This window comes from Rhineura floridana, chromosome 1 (assembly GCF_030035675.1).
Source record: "Rhineura floridana isolate rRhiFlo1 chromosome 1, rRhiFlo1.hap2, whole genome shotgun sequence".
Taxonomy (NCBI): domain Eukaryota; kingdom Metazoa; phylum Chordata; class Lepidosauria; order Squamata; family Rhineuridae; genus Rhineura; species Rhineura floridana.
In genome coordinates this window covers 312,285,081-312,305,172 of record NC_084480.1, presented here as the reverse complement: position 1 = coordinate 312,305,172, position 20,092 = coordinate 312,285,081, and the positions used below count along the sequence as shown (strand labels likewise).

The window sequence follows — 20,092 nt, the reverse complement described above, 5'->3', positions numbered from 1 at the left end:
TCTCTAGGGGGGAAATGATAATATTTGTATAGGGTTGTATTCAGAGCTTGGAAAAGTTACTTTTTTGAACTACAACTTCCATCAACCTCAGCTAGCATGGCCACTGGATTGGGCTGATGGGAGTTGTAGTTCAAAAAAGTAACTTTTCCAAGCTCTGGTTGTATTCAACCAAGTCCTACTTAGAACAGACCCACTGAAATGAATGCACCTAAGTTAGTCATGCCTGTTAACTTTGGTGGGTCTGCTCTGACTGTTACTAGCACTGAACCCATAATCTCTTCCAGGGAGAGAACCCTCTGAAGCCCCTGACAGATACTCTGGGGCTGTGAGTGCCTTTGAAACCTTTTGCCAGTCCTTGAATTGAATTGAGTCTCACAAGAGGCTCAAGCCTTTTCAACAGCCCTATGTGGCTCAGGACCATAGTACTTCAGAGACTGCTGCTCCTCACACGAACCTATCCAGGTACTGATGATATACCTCTTTGCACATCCACTAAGGGAGGTGCAAGAAAGGCAGTGCAAGAAAGGGCTTTTTCAGTGGTGGCTCCCTACTTGCAAAATGCTCACCCCAGGGGAAAAACAAACCTGGCAGCACCATTGTTGTCAACTTTTAAATATCAGGCTAAGGCTGCTTTCACACTGCACTTTATTCTATTATTCTGAGGATTTCTTACCTAGTAATTTGCACATTATATTTGATCTTTCACATGATGTACAAGCTAGCTCCGGAATTCTAGTTGAACATAGTGCAAGTTTAGCTCTAATTTCCGTGATAAATGATACCAGAATTAATTTGTTGGCAAGGCTGGGAACCTGGAAAATCATAGGAGTTTTTCACTAGCTGCAGCCGCTCATGTGACAGGCATCCCGGCATGCAGTGCATTCCCGCCCTTTAGTCACACGGTGGTTGTTTGCCTGATGAAAATTGTATCAGCATTCTGGCATTGGCGCAGATAGCAGCAGCATTTCCCACGCACACACCCTAAAATAATTTAAAAAGTCAGATCTTAAAGGGAGAGGGCTTGCATGGCGATGGGATGAGAACTTGGACCTCCTACACAGTAGGGAACAGTGCACATGTGTATAATGGGTGAGGGATGAAAACAAGCTGTGTGAAAGACAGTTGTGCAACATTATTTATTTATTTATTTAGTATTTGATTTATACCCCACCCTTCCTCCCAGTGGGAGTCCAGGGCGGCAAAAATGCTGTTGTTGTTATTGTTGTTATGTGTCTCCAAGATGACTATGACTTATGGTGACCCTATGAATCAGTGACCTCCAAGAGCATCTGTCATGAACCACCCTGTTCAGATCTTGTAAGTTCAGGTCTTGTGGCTTCCTTTATGGAATCAATCCATCTCTTGTTGGGCCTTCCTCTTTTTCTACTCCCTTCTGTTTTTCCCAGCATTATTGCCTTTTCTAGTGAATCATGTCTTCTCATTATGTGTCCAAAGTATGATAACCTCAGTTTCATCATTTTAGCTTCTAGTGATAGTTCTGGCTTAATTTGTTCTAACACCCAATTATTTGTCTTTTTCTCAGTCCGTGGTATGTGCAAAGCTCTCCTCCACATTTCAATGAGTTGATTTTTCTCTTACCTGCTTTTTTCACTGTCCAACTTTCACATCCATACATAGAGATCGGGAATACCATGGTCTGAATTATCCTGACTTTAGTGTTCAGTGATACATCTTTGCATTTGAGGACCTTTTCTAGTTCTCTCACAGCTGCCCTCCCCAGTCCTAGCCTTCTTCTGATTTCTTGACTATTGTCTCCATTTTGGTTAATGACTGTCCCGAGGTATTGATAATCCTTGACAAATTCAATGTCCTCATTGTCCACTGTAAAGTTGCATAAATATCAGCTGAAAAAGCTGCTGTTCCTTAATGCAACAGGTACTGCAGTGCGAAAGATTTTAGAAATCGAGACAGACGTGCTGCCTTTTTAATCTGTTAAACTAACGCAATCAGCCCCATGTGTGAAAGCAGCCTAAGACATTCCTGTTTGCTTTTGGTGGCTAAGTTGGATCATACTGTGGTATAATATAATTTGTCTTCTGCTGCTCATCTTTTAGTCAGGTGGGACAGGGATTGTCCTTTTTATAGTTAATGTTAGATGAGCATTTCTAGGAATTTGAGCAATGTTAGCAATTTTCCTATGTATTTGTTTTTAAATGGATTATTAAGTTGCTTTGCATATTATGGATTTGTTAGTTGCTTTGAGACATTTTCTTGTGGAAAGCAGTGAATACATGTAATAAAAAATCAGTCGCTAGTGATACATAACTGAGTGCTATGTAATAATAACTGGCTGTATGCAAAAGTCCAACCCTTTTGGGAAGTCATCTCTTGGGATGCTTTTAAATGACAATTCCCCATTGTTGTGTTTCTGATGGTAGCAGCATCTTCTCTTCAAGTAATATTTTGCATTAAAAAAAGCATTTAAAACACACCTCTAAGGCAAACACAGCGCTCCCAGAGGCACCATTGCAATGCCGGCCATGTGCGTCAATAGAAGCATATTTTTCCTTCTACATTCCCAGGCAGGAGGCTTTTTTAATTAAGGGAAAGCTCTGCAGAGTCCAGTGTTTCAATCTGTTTATGTACTAATGCAATTGTCTTGGGGTTGTTCTGAATCGTTCGTGGGGGGGGAGAGAGATATTCAGGAAATCCCTCGTGTTTTTGAAAGATCATCGCTGATGAAAAAAAGCAACAGAAATGTGGGAAATGTGCAATGTTTATTGTATTTTTGTTCCACCCTTGGAATATGGCTTTCTGGTTTCTTAATTCATAGATCATCGGAGGCTTTTGAGAGAAGGGTGTCTGAGCAGGGGTGTAGTTATCCAGGGTCTCAGGGGGTCTTAGACCCTTTACGTTTTTGGGAGCCAGGTCCCAGTAGGGTCCCTATGTCTCCAGCATCCTACGAGCCAATCAGCATGAAAGGGGAGTGTGCTAGCCACTGAGAAGAACCATCTAACATACTTCCTTGTCCTTTCCTGTCGATTAGAGCCAATCAGAGTTAAAGGAGTTCCTCTTAGTTCCTACTTCAAAAAGCCAAGTTGTGGAGAGTGAGAATTCTGTAGCTGCAAAAGGCGAGACAGACGATCCTGGTGACAGCATCTCACCTACATCATCAAGCCATTTGGTAGCACCTGGAGACAAATGTGTAGACATTGAACTTAGTAATTCAAGCAATATCTCTGAGAGTAAGAAAGGACAGTCAAATGGTGACAGTGATAAAGGGGCAGAAAGCAGTATTGAAGCCTGGCCAGATTATTCTATAATCTTAGAAGAAGAGTGGCTGTGACTCTCAAGAAGGGACCCTGCACTTCTGAATTTGCCACCACACTACTGGAAATGAGGGACAAAATAAGATGTGGAGGAAGAAGAAAGTGAACCCCCCTCCACCCGCTCGATTTCTGGAAATATTGACTATCTTGGGATGTCGCAGAGCTACTGCTAGGATGGCTGTTTCTTGAACAAAACATTGTGACACCAGGAATTGTCCCAGGAGCTGTCTGGAAAGGTCCAGTGGATGGGGCACTAACAGGCCCAGGGGAAGAGTCAAAGCAGATTTCACATAGAAAGCTTCCTTATACCAAGTCAGAGCACTGGTTCACCTCGCTTAGTGTTGTGTATCCTGACTGGCAGCAGCTCTCCAGAGTTTCAGACAAGGAGTCTTTCCCAGCCCTACCAAGAGATGCCAGAGATTGCCCCTCGGACCTCCTGCATGCAAAGCAGATGCTCAACCACTGAGCTACACTTGAATCGCCCAGCTCAGCCCTAGACATTTTTGATGCCTCTAGATGTGGAGCCCCATTAGGGTTGCCAGGCTGAGGGCCTGAGAATGATTCTGTATCTTTAAGAGAAGAGAAAATTCAGCCAAGTGCAGGTTTTCTTGCACAACTTTTAAAGATACAGAAGACCTCTTGGTTGCCAGGCCCAGCCTCCAAGAGGTCTTCTGTATCTTTAAAAGTTGTGCAGAGGGAAGGGAGAATTCCACCTTGTGGTTTTTCCCATTACAATGTTGCAACAACACCTGCACTTGGCCGAATTTTCTCTTCTCTTAAAGATACAGAATCATTCTCAGGCCATCAGCCTGGCAACCCTAAGCCCAGTGCATAGCTTTCTATTCACCTAAGGCAAAGTAGGGGACCTCAGGCCTGGTAGCTGAATGCGGCCCTCCAGGCCTCTATGTCAGGCCCTTGGAACTAGGGTTGCCAGGTCCATGGCCTGAGACTGATCCTGTATCTTTAGGAGAAGAGAAAGTCAGCCAAGTGCAGGTGTTCTTGCAACTCTGTAATGGGAAAAACCACAAGGTGGAATTCTCCCTTCTCCCTGCACAACATTTAAAGATACAAAAGACCTCTTGGAGGCCGGGCCTGGCAACCAAGAGGTCTTCTGTATCTTTAAAAGTTGTCCAGGGAGAAGGGAGAATTCCACCTTGTGGTTTTTCCCATTACAGAGTTGCAAGAAAACCTGCACTTGGCTGACTTTCTCTTCTCCTAAAGATACAGGATCAGTCTCAGGCCATGGACTTGGCAACCCTACTTGGAACTCTCCCTAGACCACATTGTCTCTCTCTAGGCCACAGCTCTCACTGGCCCTGCTTTGCACCCTGAATATCTTGTTTGCCTGAATGGAGGACAGAATGGGTGTGTGAGTGTGGGTAGAAACTAGCCTGCTGTACAAGGTAAAATTCACATTTGTTTTCCTCTGCCCACTTTTGCCTCTGGCACTGCCTGCCATTGGCATGTGGCCCGCAGAATGTTGCCCAGCAGAAGATGTGGCCCTTGGGCTGAAAACAGTTCCCAACCCTGACCTAAGGCCTATATCTCCTCTCACATTAATGAAACTGTGGAACATTCCATGGGGAAATTCTCCCCCACAAGCCTCATTGAAAGGAACAAAAAACGCATAAGAATATAACAAAAAATATTTAAATCTTTTGTCAGTGTATTTATCTATATTCCTGCTCAGCTTGCAGGAGAATGAAGTAGGCTCTTCAAAGGCACTTGTAAGTTTTTACATGTGATCAGCTCAGGTTTACCAAAGTTTGTCTGAATTAACTATCACAAACCTATTGACTTGCAAGAGCAGTGGAAGGCATTAGGTCTGGGGTACAAGGAAGCTCATGTTTAGGAGTTTAGTAGGTCTGCGACTCCATCAAAAGAACTTAAGTTAATTGGGCATCTGACTTTCTATCAATGACTTGTTTCAAGAATCAATCAAATTTGTGTAATTATTGGAAGAAAGGGGGAAAATGCATCCATTATGTTAGAAGGTTAAGAAGCCTAATACCTTCTAAAAATAGAGGAAACATTCCAGTGCTGTGCCATCAAAGTGTTCCTTCCTGTATGACAGAGAAGAGAGGCTTGTTCTAAAGTAGCAGCTGCCACCTGTTTTGTTGCAGGGTTGTTGTGTGTTGGGGGTGAGGAGGAGGGAAGTACTTTAGTTACAACTATGAAAAGTGCTTTCCTCCCCCCCCCCAAAGAATCCCACCCAGATTTCTCAGGGGCATAGTTTTAATCAATCAAACCTTTTAAAATCAATTAATTTGTTTTATCAACTGAGAGTTGCAGCCTTAGAATTAATGTAGCAATTAACTAACACAGAGAGAGTTCTGCAAGGCGCTCGATCTGACCTCTGTGGAAGCCCAAGCTTAAGAATTCATTCCGCAATTAATTATCTGGCAGCAAGCATTGCTTTGCTCTTGCAGCCCATGTTTTTGGAAGGTTCATTGGAATTAGCTTGCAGAGGAAGTGTCTCGTACAATGCCAGTACTCTCACCCAGCAAACTCAGGTCAAGGGCAGCTTACTTTAAACACTAACAACATGGTTTTTGCTTTTTTTAAACTTATTGAAGGGGACCAGCAAAAGGTATCCCATAGCTCTGATGCCTCCCACTAAAGATGGCTGGAAATAATTCACTGCCATTCATAATTCACTGGTTTCATTTGCAATAGCCTCTCCAACACTGATTAAAGGATAACCTTTGTCATAAAGATTTACTGCAAGATTTACTATGGGCTACAGTCCACTTTATCAGATACACCTTGGGCTGATTTTAATCTGATTATTTTAAGCAGCTGTGTTTGTGGACTCAAGTCCATGAAAGCTTATAAGAACATAAGCTCCCTGTTGGATCAGGCCAAAAGCCCATCTAGTCCAGCGTCATGTCCTCACAGTGGCCAGCCTGATGCTCTAATGGGAAACATGCAAATAGGACCTGAGTGCAACAGCACTACTCTCCCCCCCTCTGGTTCCCAGCAACTGGTGTTCAGAAGAATACTGCCTCCAACAGTGGAGCCCTTATGGCTATTGATAGCCTTACCCTCCATGAAAGTATCTAATCCTGTTTTAAAGCCATGCAAGTTGATGGCCTTTATTACATTTTGTGGGAACAAGATGCCATCAACTTGTCAACCAATCATAAAATTGTTTGTCTTTATGGTGTCCCAAGATTCTATGGTATCACTCTTCAAGTACTTGAAAGGTTGCCACTCAGAGGAGGGCTGGGATCTCTTCTCGATCATCCCAGAGTGCAGGACATGGAATAATGGGCTGAAGTTACAGGAAGCCAGATTTCAACTGAACACCAGTTAATCATAACTGTTAGAGTGGCACGAAAATGGAACCAATTATCTAGGGAGGTGGTGGCTCTCCAATCCTGGAGGCATTCAAGAGGCAGCTCGGCTGGCACCTATCGGGTATGCTTTAATTTGGATTCCTGCATTGAGCAGTGGGTTAGACTCGATGGCCTTATAGTCCCCTCCCAACTCCATGATTCTATGATTCTGTGAAACCTTTGCTTAAGTGCTCTTGATGGGCCTTGGTCCTATGTGATTGCTTCACCGTTAAGGTTCATTAGCAGGCTACCTTGCAGTATGGCAGACCTTCCCCCCCCTTTGTCTCTTAGAAACGGCAAATTTCCAGAGAGACAGCCTCTCAGCAACTGAACAACTGATGAGGGAAGGTCTGTAGCTGAGCGGCAGAGCATGTGCTCTGCATGCAAAACATCACAGGTCCAATCCCTTGTATCTCCCGGTAGGACTGGAGAGCCATGTGACGTCCTTCCCTGGTTCTCCCTGTCCGGTTCCCACCTGCTTGTGGCTACTGCCTTTCACTAGGCACCACCAGGGATACCACCAGTCCGGACCGTCCTTTATATGGTTTCTCACTCTGCTCTAGCACAGATCTCACTAGATCCCCCTGCTAGGCAGCACCACCAGTCACGTCCTGTATAACCAATACTCCCAGAGACTTTGCCTGAGTCTCTCTCTAGCTGGTTACTTTTGTGACTGTGTGCTTATGCTGTTCCCAACCCCCTTGTATCTTTATAGATAACGTATACAACTCTGGGTTGCTCTGGATACTTGAATTGTTATTATTCCTCCCTTCACCGCTGCCACCATTAGATACTGTTTCTGTTCAGCCTTGGTAATTATCTTGCCCTCCCTTCCAGTATGTATATCCCACAGCCAAGGATCAGGCCTTTGGTAAACCAAATAAGTATTTATTAAATATCAGAAATAACAAGATTAGTTTTAGAATGTTTCACAAGCGTATGGTTTCATCTATTCCTGTTTGTACATGACTTATTATTAATCAGAACTCCAACTCCCTCTTTCTCCACACTCCTGACCTCCACCCTCAAACACCAAAGAAGCAAAGTTTCTAGATATTCTAAATGACTATTCCCTAGACCAGTTGGTCATGGAACCGACCAGAGGGACGGCAACCCTGGAATTAATCCTCAGTGGGGACCGGGACCTGGTGCGAGATGTAAGTGTTGTTGAACCGATTGGGAGAAGTGACCACAGTGCTATTAAATTAAACATACATGTAACTGGCCAATTGCCAAGAAAATCCAACACGGTCACATTTGACTTCAAAAGAGGAAACTTCACAAAAATGAGGGGATTGGTAAAAAGAAAGCTGAAAAACCAAGTCCAGAGGGTCACACCACTCGAAAATGCTTGGAAGTTGTTTAAAAACACTCTATTAGAAGCTCAACTGGAGTGCATACAGCAGATCAGAAAAGGTACCGCCAGGGCCAAGAAGATGCCAGCATGGTTAACGAGCAAAGTCAAGGAAGCTCTTAGAGGCAAAAAGTCTTCCTTCAGAAAATGGAAGTCTTGTCCGAATGAAGAAAATAAAAAAGAACACAAACTCGGGCAAAAGAAATGCAAGAAGACAATAAGGGATGCTAAAAAAGAATTTGAGGAGCACATTGCTAAGAACATAAAAACCAACAACAAAAAATGCTATAAATACATTCAAAGCAGGAGACCATCTAGGGAGGCGATTGGACCCTTGGATGATAAGGGAGTCAAAGGTGTACTAAAGAACGATAAGGAGATTGCAGAGAAGCTAAATGAATTCTTTGCATCTGTCTTCACAGTGGAAGATATAGGGCAGATCCCTGAACCTGAACTAACATTTGCAGGAAGGGATTCTGAGGAACTGAGACAAATAGTGGTAATGAGAGAGGAAGTTCTAGGCTTAATGGACAGTATAAAAACTGACAAATCACCGGGCCCGGATGGCATCCACCCGAGAGTTCTCAAAGAACTCAAAGGTGAAATTGCTGATCTGCTAACTAAAATATGTAACTTGTCCCTCGGGTCCTCCTCCATGCCTGAGGACTGGAAAGTGGCAAATGTAATGCCAATCTTCAAAAAGGGATCCAGAGGGGATCCCAGAAATTACAGGCCAGTTAGCTTAACTTCTGTCCCTGGAAAACTGGTAGAAAGTATGATTAAAGCTAGATTAACTAAGCACATAGAAGAACAAGCCTTGCTGAAGCAGAGCCAGCATGGCTTCTGCAAGGGAAAGTCCTGTCTCAGTAACCTATTAGAATTCTTTGAGAGTGTCAACAAGCATATAGATAGAGGTGATCCAGTGGACATAGTGTACTTAGACTTTCAAAAAGCGTTTGACAAGGTACCTCACCAAAGACTTCTGAGGAAGCTTAGCAGTCATGGAATAAGAGGAGAGGTCCTCTTGTGGATAAGGAATTGGTTAAGAAGCAGAAAGCAGAGAGTAGGAATCAACGGACAGTTCTCCCAATGGAGGGCTGTAGAAAGTGGAGTCCCTCAAGGATCGGTATTGGGACCTGTACTTTTCAACTTGTTCATTAATGACCTAGAATTAGGAGTGAGCAGTGAAGTGGCCAAGTTTGCTGACGACACTAAATTGTTCAGGGTTGTTAAAACAAAAAGGGATTGTGAAGAGCTCCAAAAAGATCTCTCCAAACTGAGTGAATGGGCAGAAAAATGGCAAATGCAATTCAATATAGACAAGTGTAAAATGATGCATATTGGAGCAAAAAATCTGAATTTCACATATACGCTCATGGGGTCTGAACTGGCGGTGACCGACCAGGAGAGAGACCTCGGGGTTGTAGTGGACAGCACGATGAAAATGTCGACCCAGTGTGCAGCAGCTGTGAAAAAGGCAAATTCCATGCTAGGGATAATTAGGAAAGGTATTGAAAATAAAACAGCCGATATCATAATGCCGTTGTATAAATCTATGGTGCGGCCGCATTTGGAATACTGTGTACAGTTCTGGTCGCCTCATCTCAAAAAGGATATTATAGAGTTGGAAAAGGTTCAGAAGAGGCAACCAGAATGATCAAGGGGATAGAGCAACTCCCTTACAAGGAAAGGTTGCAGCATTTGGGGCTTTTTAGTTTAGAGAAAAGGCGGGTCAGAGGAGACATGATAGAAGTGTATAAAATTATGCATGGCATTGAGAAAGTGGATAGAGAAAAGTTCTTCTCCCTCTCTCATAATACTAGAACTCGTGGACATTCAAAGAAGCTGAATGTTGGAAGATTCAGGACAGACAAAAGGAAGTACTTCTTTACTCAGTGCATAGTTAAACTATGGAATTTGCTCCCACAAGATGCACTAATGGCCACCAGCTTGGACGGCTTTAAAAGAAGATTAGACAAATTCATGGAGGACAGGGCTATCAATGGCTACTAGCCGTGATGGCTGTGCTGTGCCACCCTAGTCAGAGGCAGCATGCTTCTGAAAACCAGTTGCCGGAAGCCTCAGGAGGGGAGAGTGTTCTTGCACTCGGGTCCTGCTTGCGGGCTTCCCCCAGGCACCTGGTTGGCCACTGTGAGAACAGGATGCTGGACTAGATGGGCCACTGGCCTGATCCAGCAGGCTCTTCTTATGTTCTTATGTTCTTATGTTCTTACCTCTTTTCTCCACACTCCCAACATCCACCACCAAACACCTTCTTCTCCACCCTACTAACATCCACCCAGATTCAACTGTCATTCTTCCATTTATACTCCCAGCCATTCAAACGCTCAGCCAATCATCCAGCATACTACTGCTCATGTACTCCCTCCTTCTCTTTCACTCCACTTACCATATGTCTTCTATATAAACAGCACTTACCATATTTACCCTACAAGCAGGAACATCACAAGCCACTGGCAGTCAGTGTAGACAATACTGAGGTAGACCATAAGAATGCGAGAAGAGCTTGCTGGATAAGCCTACAATACTGGGAAGCTAAATGGGCCAATAGTCTGACTTGATATAAGGCAATTTCCTATTGCCCCTGTGCCATTTTTGTTTTTCCTCCAATGCTCCTGATAGATGCTAGTGGCTGGTGCATTGTAAGAAAAAGAAAGTGGTGGTTGCCAGGCAAATTACAGCTTCCAGCCCCCCAGAGATCCTAGGGCAGGCGCACAGCCATCAACATGGTAGGCCCTTCTGAGGTGCATACTCTCTCCTTGACATCCGTCCAAGCAAACCATATGTTGGTTTTGGGTTGGGTTTTGTGTATTTGCATTAGGGATAGTGAACCTGTGACCCTCCAGATGTGGTTGGACTCCAGCCCCCATGGGCTCCGGCCAGCGTGGCCAATGGCTAGGGTTGATAGGAGTTGTAGTCCAACACCATCTGGTGTGTCGCAGATTCATTATCCCTGATGTAAATACACAAAAGCCTAGCCACAGGGTTACCCACCCCTGATTTACATTCCCGTGAATGAGGATTAATGTGCAGCTTCCTCCTTGAAGATTTAATATCTAGAGACCATATGTGTGTGTGTGTTTGTGTGTGCGTGTGTGTGTGCGTGTGTGTGTGTGTGTGTGTGTGTGTGTGAGAGAGAGAGAGAGAGAGAGAGAGAGAGGAACTCTTGCAGATCACACTAATGAGGACAGGTATCAGTAGAGTCCATGATATCACCAGGGAGTGCCAGAGTGTTTGTAGGTCTATCTGGGACACACCAGTGACCATGGTGGCTGAGGCTGATGGGAGTTGTAGTTCAAAAAAGTAACTTTTCCAAGCTCTGATCTGGGACTAACATGTGCCCTCTCCTGTCATACGCTTGCCCAATATAAATAATGTCTTTAATATGCTACCAATTATGCACCGTAGTGGTCCTGGCAAGAGTATATTTGGAAAATAAAGTTATGTTAGGTTCTACATCTCAGAAGGGAGTTATTCTATCAAATACATACAAACATGCATATATTTGGGGGGACGACGACAAATAATAGTCAAATTGCTGTTCTTTCTTTTTTTTCTCCCCATTAAGATTAAGAGAAGAATACATTTGGCCTGTAATGCAGTTTCCGCAATGACTCTTGAACAATGAGTTTTAAATGAAAATAAACAGGGCTGCATTGCCTTCCTTTCAAGAAGCTTGTCTGCCTCCTACCTTTTATTCTCATCACAATAGAGCAAATAAATGAGTTTTCTTTTAATTTTGTTACTGTGTCCATGTTGCTATTGTGGTGCTTGGCGAAAGAGCTGGAGCTGAACAAGGAAGTGTTTCGGTGCATGGTGGACTGTTCTCGAAGACAACAAGCATTGTTCATATCCCAGTCCAACCTCAAACTGGAAGCCAATCAGAGATGGGAGGAGGCCCTGTGCAGGCCCTCTCAGAGGTCCAGAGAGGCCTAGGGCCCTTTGGGCTTCTGAGGCCATAATAACAATTAAAAATGTCAACACATGAAAACAACACAAGGCACCAAAAAAAGAAAAGAGTGAGTGGTTTGTGCATATCATCAGCTCAGCAGTGGAAACTGATCCTTTAGGGCAAATGGGGCACTGGGCCACCAACCTCAGTCTGCCCTCAGCAGCACCCCCTGCCTGCCTTTTTATTCACAACCAGCCTGGGAGTGGTGGTCCTGGCTCTCAGCTTCATCCTCCTTAATCTGAGTGTTGCCCTTGTAGAACTGAGCACGAAGGAGGAGATTGGGACCAAAGTAGAATTAGTTGGCTCAGTTTGTCATAGAGAGGGCAAGGAAATGCAATTCCATGTGCATTTCAAGCCAAATCTATCAAATTCACACTTTCTGAAACAACAGTAGAACTGAAACACAGCTGTCCTTCAAACTTTGCACTTATCCAAATTTTGCAGTGCTCTTCTCCAACGAAAAATGTTTACCAGAAATTATTTATTTATTTATACAAAATATTTGCAGACCTCTTTTTTGTTGCTGTTGTTATGTGCCTTCAAGTCAACTACGACTTATGGCGACCCTATGAATCAGTGGCCTCCAAGAGCATCTGCCTCCATTTTGTTAAAAACCTCAAAGCCTTTTATAACACATTAACAACCACCACAACCGCCAGAGAATAAAAACACAATAAAAGCAAAGGTCAACTGTTACAACTGAGAAAAAGCATCTTCTTAATTGCCTGCGTAAGCCTGGTGGAACAGAAAGGTTTTCAGCAGGCGCGTGAAACAGAAAGCGCCTTTATAAAATGCATATATTAGAGGAAAGAATGTATAAAAATGAATATATATTAGAGAACATAATATACAAAATGCATTATATGATGAGAAATTGCTTGCAAAAACGTTAACATTCGTCAAAACTGCAGACAAAAATGTGTTTCATTAGGAGGAATTCTCACTAGATGCTGGAGAATTGTCATGTGGAGTTGTTAAAGGAAATGTTGCAAATTGTTGCAGATTTGTGAAGAACCGGATTTAAGATTGGAAAAAATGAGAAGCCGAGAGAACCAAAACTGGCAGATTTTCCCATCCCTATCCTGTCATTGGCTCTGGCCCCAGGTACCAGTGGCCTCTCTGCCTTCTGCCCTGCCAGGCCAAATGGGCGGCAGCTACCACTGTCTGAGAGGACATGTTCATCATGGCCTAATCTTCTGCCATCAGAACAGATATGTTTTTATTAACGTTTATGAAGATTTTCCACTCTTCAATATGATAAAATATATTATCAGCTAACAAAAAGAAATGTCAAAACTGCCTACAAGAATGTCTTTCCCCAAATGTGTCTGCCACTGGGATGTACCAGCTCAGAGTGGTACACAAATAATGTGTTAAGCAGAGGGTTCTGGGTACAGCAATGTAAATTTTACCCTTGTACAGTAGGAGACTTCCTACACGCACTCTCACACACCTCCATCCAGGCAAGGAAGACGCATTTTCAGAGTTCAAGGGCAGATTCTAGCCAGGCAAAAGCTCTCAATTAGGGTGTGGAGCAAGGGCATTTTCTGGCCCATGGACAATTATAGTGGATTAAAGTGCTCTGTCATTCTGGTGCAACAAATCCACTTTGGTATGCAAAGGGATGGGGAAATGCATTGAAATGTGTGGGATGAATGAATGAGTAATGGGAAAACTGCAGGATAAATGCTCATTGTTGTATAACTTCCCTGCAAACAAATCAGAAGGAATGCTCCATAAAGACTAGACATAGTCAAACCTCTGCCTAAGATTTGTGCAAACAAATCAAGATGAATGCTCAACAAACTGGCCATTGGCCTGTTTTCATGTCCCCTCAATTACTTTTAGACCCTTTTTATTGGCTCCTGCTGCACACACATAGCTAGAGAGTTACAAAAGCATCACATGTCTCTTCACACAAGCTTGCTTTGGATCCCTTTTAGGATTCTCTCTCTCTATATGTTACTGTGATTAACAAAACTGTGATTTTAGTTATGTGGCAAAATCTTTTGACTTCCGCCATCATCAGCTGCTCTGTTAAAATAGAAATGATGCTGTTTCCAAGATGGCAGTCACAGACCTTTGAGGATGGAATGCTGAAACTAAGTGATGTTGGGACTACCCTCCAGGCTGCGGCCATGTGGTGTTAATGTGTCAAATGGTTACATCCAGATATTCTCCTTCTTTGCTAATGTTGTAGGATCAGTTGGCATTAGGGTTGCCAGGTTCAGGGCCTGAGACTGATCCTGTATCATTAGGGGAAGAGAAAGTCAGCCAAGTGCAGGTGTTCTTGCAACCCTGTAATGGGAAAAACCACAAGGTGGAATTCTCCCTTTCCCCTGCACAACTTTTAAAGATACAGAAGTCCTCTTGGTTGCCAGGCCTGGAGAAGAGAAAGTCAGCTAAGTGCAGGTGTTCTTGCAACACTGTAATGGGGAAAACCACACGGTGGAATTCTCCCTTCCCCCTGCACAACTTTTAAAGATACAGAAATGCTCTTGGTTGCCAGGCCCAGCCTCAAAGAGGTCTTCTGTGTCTTTAAAAGTTGTGCAGGGGAAAGGGAGAATTCCACCTTGTGGTTTTTCCCATTATAGGGTTGCAAGAACACCTGCACTTGGCTGAATTGTCTCTTCCCCTAATGATACAGGATCAGTCTCAGGCCCTGAACCTGGCAACCCTAGCTGGCATCTCTATTGCAGTTATTGATAAATCTGACAGGGCTATTGCTACTTGGTCTACTGCTTTTAATCAGTTTTCAATCTACTGCTTTTATGGCATTTTATGATTCATTTATTTTTTTACCCTCACTGTAGCTGCATGGCAAGCCACCTTAAGTCGCATTGGCATTAAAGTGGGGTGTATAAATGCTATGAATCAGTCACATTCTGGGCACTCCCATTATTCAGTTTTCAAATGTTTGATTGTAAATGCATAGACAGTGAAGCCCAATTCATCCTAGATCTATGAAAAACACATCTAGCTAATAGGTATGCTGTCTCCAATTTTGTTTTTACAGGCAATTCAATCCTTTGCTCAGCCTGTGTCCATGAGAACAGTGTCTACAGTAGAGTGTTTCAGATTTTGTACAGGAATGAAGAGATTGTCATTAATGAATCCATGAACTTCAGGGTCCACCTTCTCGTGGACAGTGAGAAGGTAAGGTGCTTTCTCTCAAATGGGACTTTCTCTTTTACACACACACACACACAGAGAGACAGGCAGACAATAGACACACACCACATGTTGATTCTGTAGACCTGTAGCTTAGTGGTAGAGCATATACTTTGTATGCAGGTGGTTCCACATTCAACCACCAGCATCTCCAACTGGGTCTGGGAACATCCCCTCCCTGCAACCCTGGAGAGCTGCTTCCAGTCAGTCTAGACAACTCTGAGCTAGCTAGAACCAATAGCCCAATTCAGTATAAGGCAGTCTCCTGTGTTTTGTATGTGCGGTTCTGTGTCCAGTGAGATTCTCTGCAGTATTTTCCGCACCCCGCAAGCCTAGGCAAAGTTTCCTTCACATGACAACTTGACGGTGGCAATCTGGACCCTCTGCTTCTGTGTGCCATCCTTCAAGTTGTCAGTCAACTGTCTCTCTGGTGCTTACATTTTCTCAGTGCCACTTTAGCTGAAATGCTGATAGATAACTTTCTGATGGGGAATGAGGATTTTATCTGTCTGAGGTAAATATGTGATGATTTAGCTGGGCCCTTGATAGTTGTCTCACACACTTCAGTTTGCCTTTCATCACATTGTTTTCAACAAACATGTGCACCTCCATTTCTTTCCTATGTGTCCTGTGCTGGCTTGTAATGACAGATCTTTTATTTAAAAACCTCTACAGGTGGAAGAGGCACTAAGTGAAGCAGACTTTCAACTCAAGCTGGACTTGCACTTTACGGACAGCGAACAACAGTGAGTGCCTTTCATTTTACTTAGACCACTTTCACACCATACATTTCTTTCACTATTATTCCACGTCAAACAGTCATGGCTTCCCCCAAAGAAACCTGGGAATTGTAGTTTGTGAAGGGTGTAGAGAGTTTATTGGAGACCCCTCTTCCCCTCACAGACCTGCAATTCCCAGAGTTTACTTAGAAGAGGGATTGATTATTAAACCACTCTGAGAATTATAGCTGTGTGAGGAGAATTGGAGTCTCCTAACAACTCCCAGCACCCTTTACAAACTATGCTTCCCAGGATTCCTTAGGAGAAGCCATGGCTGTTTAAACTGGAATAATAGCGGAATAAATGTATGGCCTAAGTCACCACTCAGGAGATTCTTGAGGAATTGAGCATTGTGAATTCTGATACAAACTAGCCTGATCAGGACGGGCAGGTAGATAGAAACATAAGAGTCTCCTTTGTATTCCTTCTGAATGTTGCGACTCAGTCCTCATTTAAAAAAATTATAATGCAAAATATGCATTTTAAAATGTGTTTTGAGATAAAATACATTTAGAAATGGATGATGAAATATATTCAAAAATAGTATTTCCCCCCAAATATTTTTATTGTAATTTTAACAAACAAAGGCAGGAAACATTGCCTCTACACATTGCAATAATAATAAAAAAAGAAATAATCCAACAGTATTTAAAGGTAATACTTCATGGGGAGTTTTAAAACAGCAACAACAAAGGAATGCACGTGAAAGCAGCAAGGACATAGATGGCTAGGTCCAGCCTAGTACTGAGGGGTTACCAAGGTGGCAAGCTTGGGGGCACAAGCACCCACAAAGGCCTGAAATTGTTCCTATTATCAGAATTACAATTCTTATCTAATAAACTTATATGTCACTTAATTGTCAAGGTGGCTTCTAAGCAGTTTACAAGTATAAAGATAATTACAAAAAATATGCACATGTATTAAATGCACCATAAAGCAATTACATCCAAACATTGAAATAAACATCAAGAATTAAAATGTGCAGTAAAACAAACCCATTAAAACAGCACAACAATTATACCAGTAAAAATTCAAACAGTTATAACAGGAGATTCAGGTCAGAAGATCAGGAAAATGCTAATTTAAACAGGCATTTCTACAAGAATGCCAATATCGATGGGGCCTTTCAGGGCTATTTCAGCAGGAAGGCTTGAAAGGAGCATCCTATTGTAGCCAGTAGAATAGGCTGCAGGATGTGATTGATTTGTACAATGCTCACAACAGTGTCTCTGCTTTGCAGATGTGCCCACAGGCCCAAAACATTTGGCGATCCCTGATCAAATTAGCTCTTTCCTGCACTCTCCTAAACCTCCCTAACAATCCTAAAACTCTTTGCTGAGACATTTCCTATCACAGCTTGGAAAAGTTACTTTTTTGAACTACAACTCCCATCAGCCCAATCCAGTGGCCATGCTGGCTGGGGCTGATGGGAGTTGTAGTTCAAAAAAGTAACTTTTCCAAGCTCTGCCTAGAATTAATTCCTATTGTGTGTTTACAATTGCATCTTTAGACTTTCAGACGTTGGTCTTTCTTACATAGTGTCCCCTTATTGATTGATTGATTGATTTATATCCCGCCCTTCCTCCCAGCAGGAGCCCAGAGTGGTTAAATCCATTGCTGCTAAATCCATTGTCCAAAATAGGTTGTGGGACATGGGATCCCATTAGCAAAAACAGCCCCCTCTCCAGGTGGAGCTCTTCTCTTGGCAGCCCACCGGAAACTGTTGATCTCAGCCTAGATTTCAAAGTAGATGGGCTCATTGCCCATCCCCCCACAGCCACCAATGTTATTGTCAGTTATTATTATTTCTTAATTATTGTGTTTCCTGCTTTTAAATTTATTCTGTTTATACATACAGTATTTTATTGTGCTGGTTTCGTATTTGTTTTTTTCTGCTAGTTATTTTAGCCTATGGTGGTTTGATTGTTATTATTTATTTATAAATATATTTGTATGGTGTGTTGAGAAGATCCAGGGTTCAATTTTTTTATCACTTTTTTGTGTTAAAAAAGAACAACAGAAGCTCTTGGATAGCAGGGCTGGCAGTATCAGATCCAGGTCTTGGAAGAAACCTCCATCTCTCAGTGAGCCTACCTAATCACCGCTATGATCTAGGAGATCTCTTATCAGTGGCTCCCCTTCTGGGATGTGGGCCATCAGCCAGTGCCCGACCGTGCTGACCCTTGATGGCTGAGGGCTGACCCTGAGGGCTGGAAGGACCTCTATCGTAATCCATGGAGGTGCCACTACCCATCAGAGTAGATAGCACTGGGGGTAGATAGACCAGTGGTCTGATTTGTCAGTAGTGGATGATGGACCAGTGAATGTGGACCAGTACTGCACATTTGTCGTCTGGACGCTGAGGGTCACTGCTGCTTACCTGTAGGAAGAGGGGCAGTGAGACAGGTGTGAGCGTGGCACCAAAGCCAATCCAACACTCCTGCAGCTACACTGCCATTGCACCTGGACTGCACCAAGCTCCCCGTGCCTCCCTCTCTTCTGGAAGGCAGATGTGCAATTCTGCTCTGTCTTCACTGCCCCACTGTCTGCTACAGCAACTTAGTATAAATCAATAAATCAATCACAGGCCCTTCTTTGTGTGCCCTCTCCATGGGAAACTCGGAGGAGCAATATGAGCACGGGCCTTTTCAGTGGTGGCCCTTGGTTAAGGAAAGCTGTCCCCAGGGAGGCATTCCTAGAACCTTCTCTAACCATCTTTAGATGCCCAGGCCTCTGGCCCTTGATGTTTGCGTGGCTGTCCTAGTTATTCCTTTTTGTTATTTGATGGGTTTTAAGTTTTTATTGAGGATTATGTATGGCTTTTAATGTATTGGTGAGTTTTATTAACTGTGTGTGTGTGTGTGTGTGTGTGTGTGTGTTTTAATCTATGATTCTTGTTTCAAATTTGTGTATGTTTTAAATTGGTTGTAAGTCATCTAGAGACCGGTTGGTGTTAGGCGACTAACAAAATGAAACAAGAAGTAAATAAGTAATAAGAACAATTTCATGTGAACTGGAGCAAACAAGCAAACTCAGGCACTGGTTCTTAAAGCTGCTATGTTTTTATAACAACCAGCTTGAGTAGAAACAGTCCAGGGAGAGGAGGCGGCTAAGGCAGCTGGTCTCTCAGCAGAACCATCTCTCCTTTTTATTTTTATTATTATTATTATTATTATTATTATTATTATTATTATTATTATTATTATTATTATTATTAATTTATTGCATTTGTATACCGCCCCATAGCCGATGCTCTCTGGGCGGTTTACAACAACCTTGCCCAGCAAGGTGAAATGGTTCCTGCTAGGTGATAGCCGAGGGAGAGGAAGAGCCAAAGGCAACCCTCAAATGCAGATTGTCAGCCCTTTAGTGATCACAATAGGGATAACATTGGTTGGTTGATTTAAATAGTTATAGCTGCACTTTCATAAAAATGCAAGAAGGTGGCATGCAACATTTTAAAAAATGCTACAATCATATCAATAAAGCCTGGTTGGTGAAAAAAATATTAAAAAATCACATTCCATAGGTCTGTCTAGACAGTTGTTTTAAAAAGACAGCTAAAAGAAAGCAGGGGTGACTCCTGCCAGATGTCTCTTGGCAGGGGGTCCCACAGGGCAAGGCCAGCCATGCTAAAGTCTCTGTCCCTGGTAAAGGCTGACCAAACATCAGGTGCATGGGAGACCCCAAAAAGTGCCGCATCAGAAGATTTCTGTCATCGAGGTGGAGCATAAGGTGTTCATGTGGTCTTTGATCCCAGATTCTTTAGTCCCACCAGGCACAGACCGACTTGGTAAATGTAGTTTTCCCCAGTGTTACTTCATATATCAACTATGACCTTACTGGACTATCCTGGGAACATAACATTCCCCAAGTCTCCTGGTACTTGGCATGCTATGTAGCAGCACAGTAGGCAGCTGGGTGTGTGTGTGAGAGAGGCAGACACCTCCTTCACTTCTTTCCTTCCTTTTGCATGTTGGTGCCGCTGCATCAGCAGCCAGCTAATTGAAGGGGGGGGAGAAAGAGAAGGTGTTTGGGGACCAAATGGGTGCGGGGGGGGAAAGGAGTTGAGTACTCTTCCTACATAGATAAAAAAACTGATCCACTGAAAAATTAAGCGGTCATAATCCTTGTCTGTAATGTTATGACTCTCCAGGGTTTGTACTTTTATACCAAGAACTATGAGT

General features: G+C 43.2%; 1 protein-coding gene across 1 annotated transcript in view; it reads left to right on the top strand.

Moving 5' to 3' along the window:
• FAM135B (family with sequence similarity 135 member B) overlaps positions 1–20,092 on the top strand; it is a 153,211-nt gene that overhangs the window by 48,391 nt on the left and 84,728 nt on the right. Inside the window, exons 3-4 of the mRNA XM_061607839.1 lie at positions 14,972–15,111; positions 15,802–15,872. Coding sequence (XP_061463823.1) covers positions 14,972–15,111; positions 15,802–15,872 — 211 coding nt within the window. The remainder of the gene's footprint in view (positions 1–14,971; positions 15,112–15,801; positions 15,873–20,092) is intronic.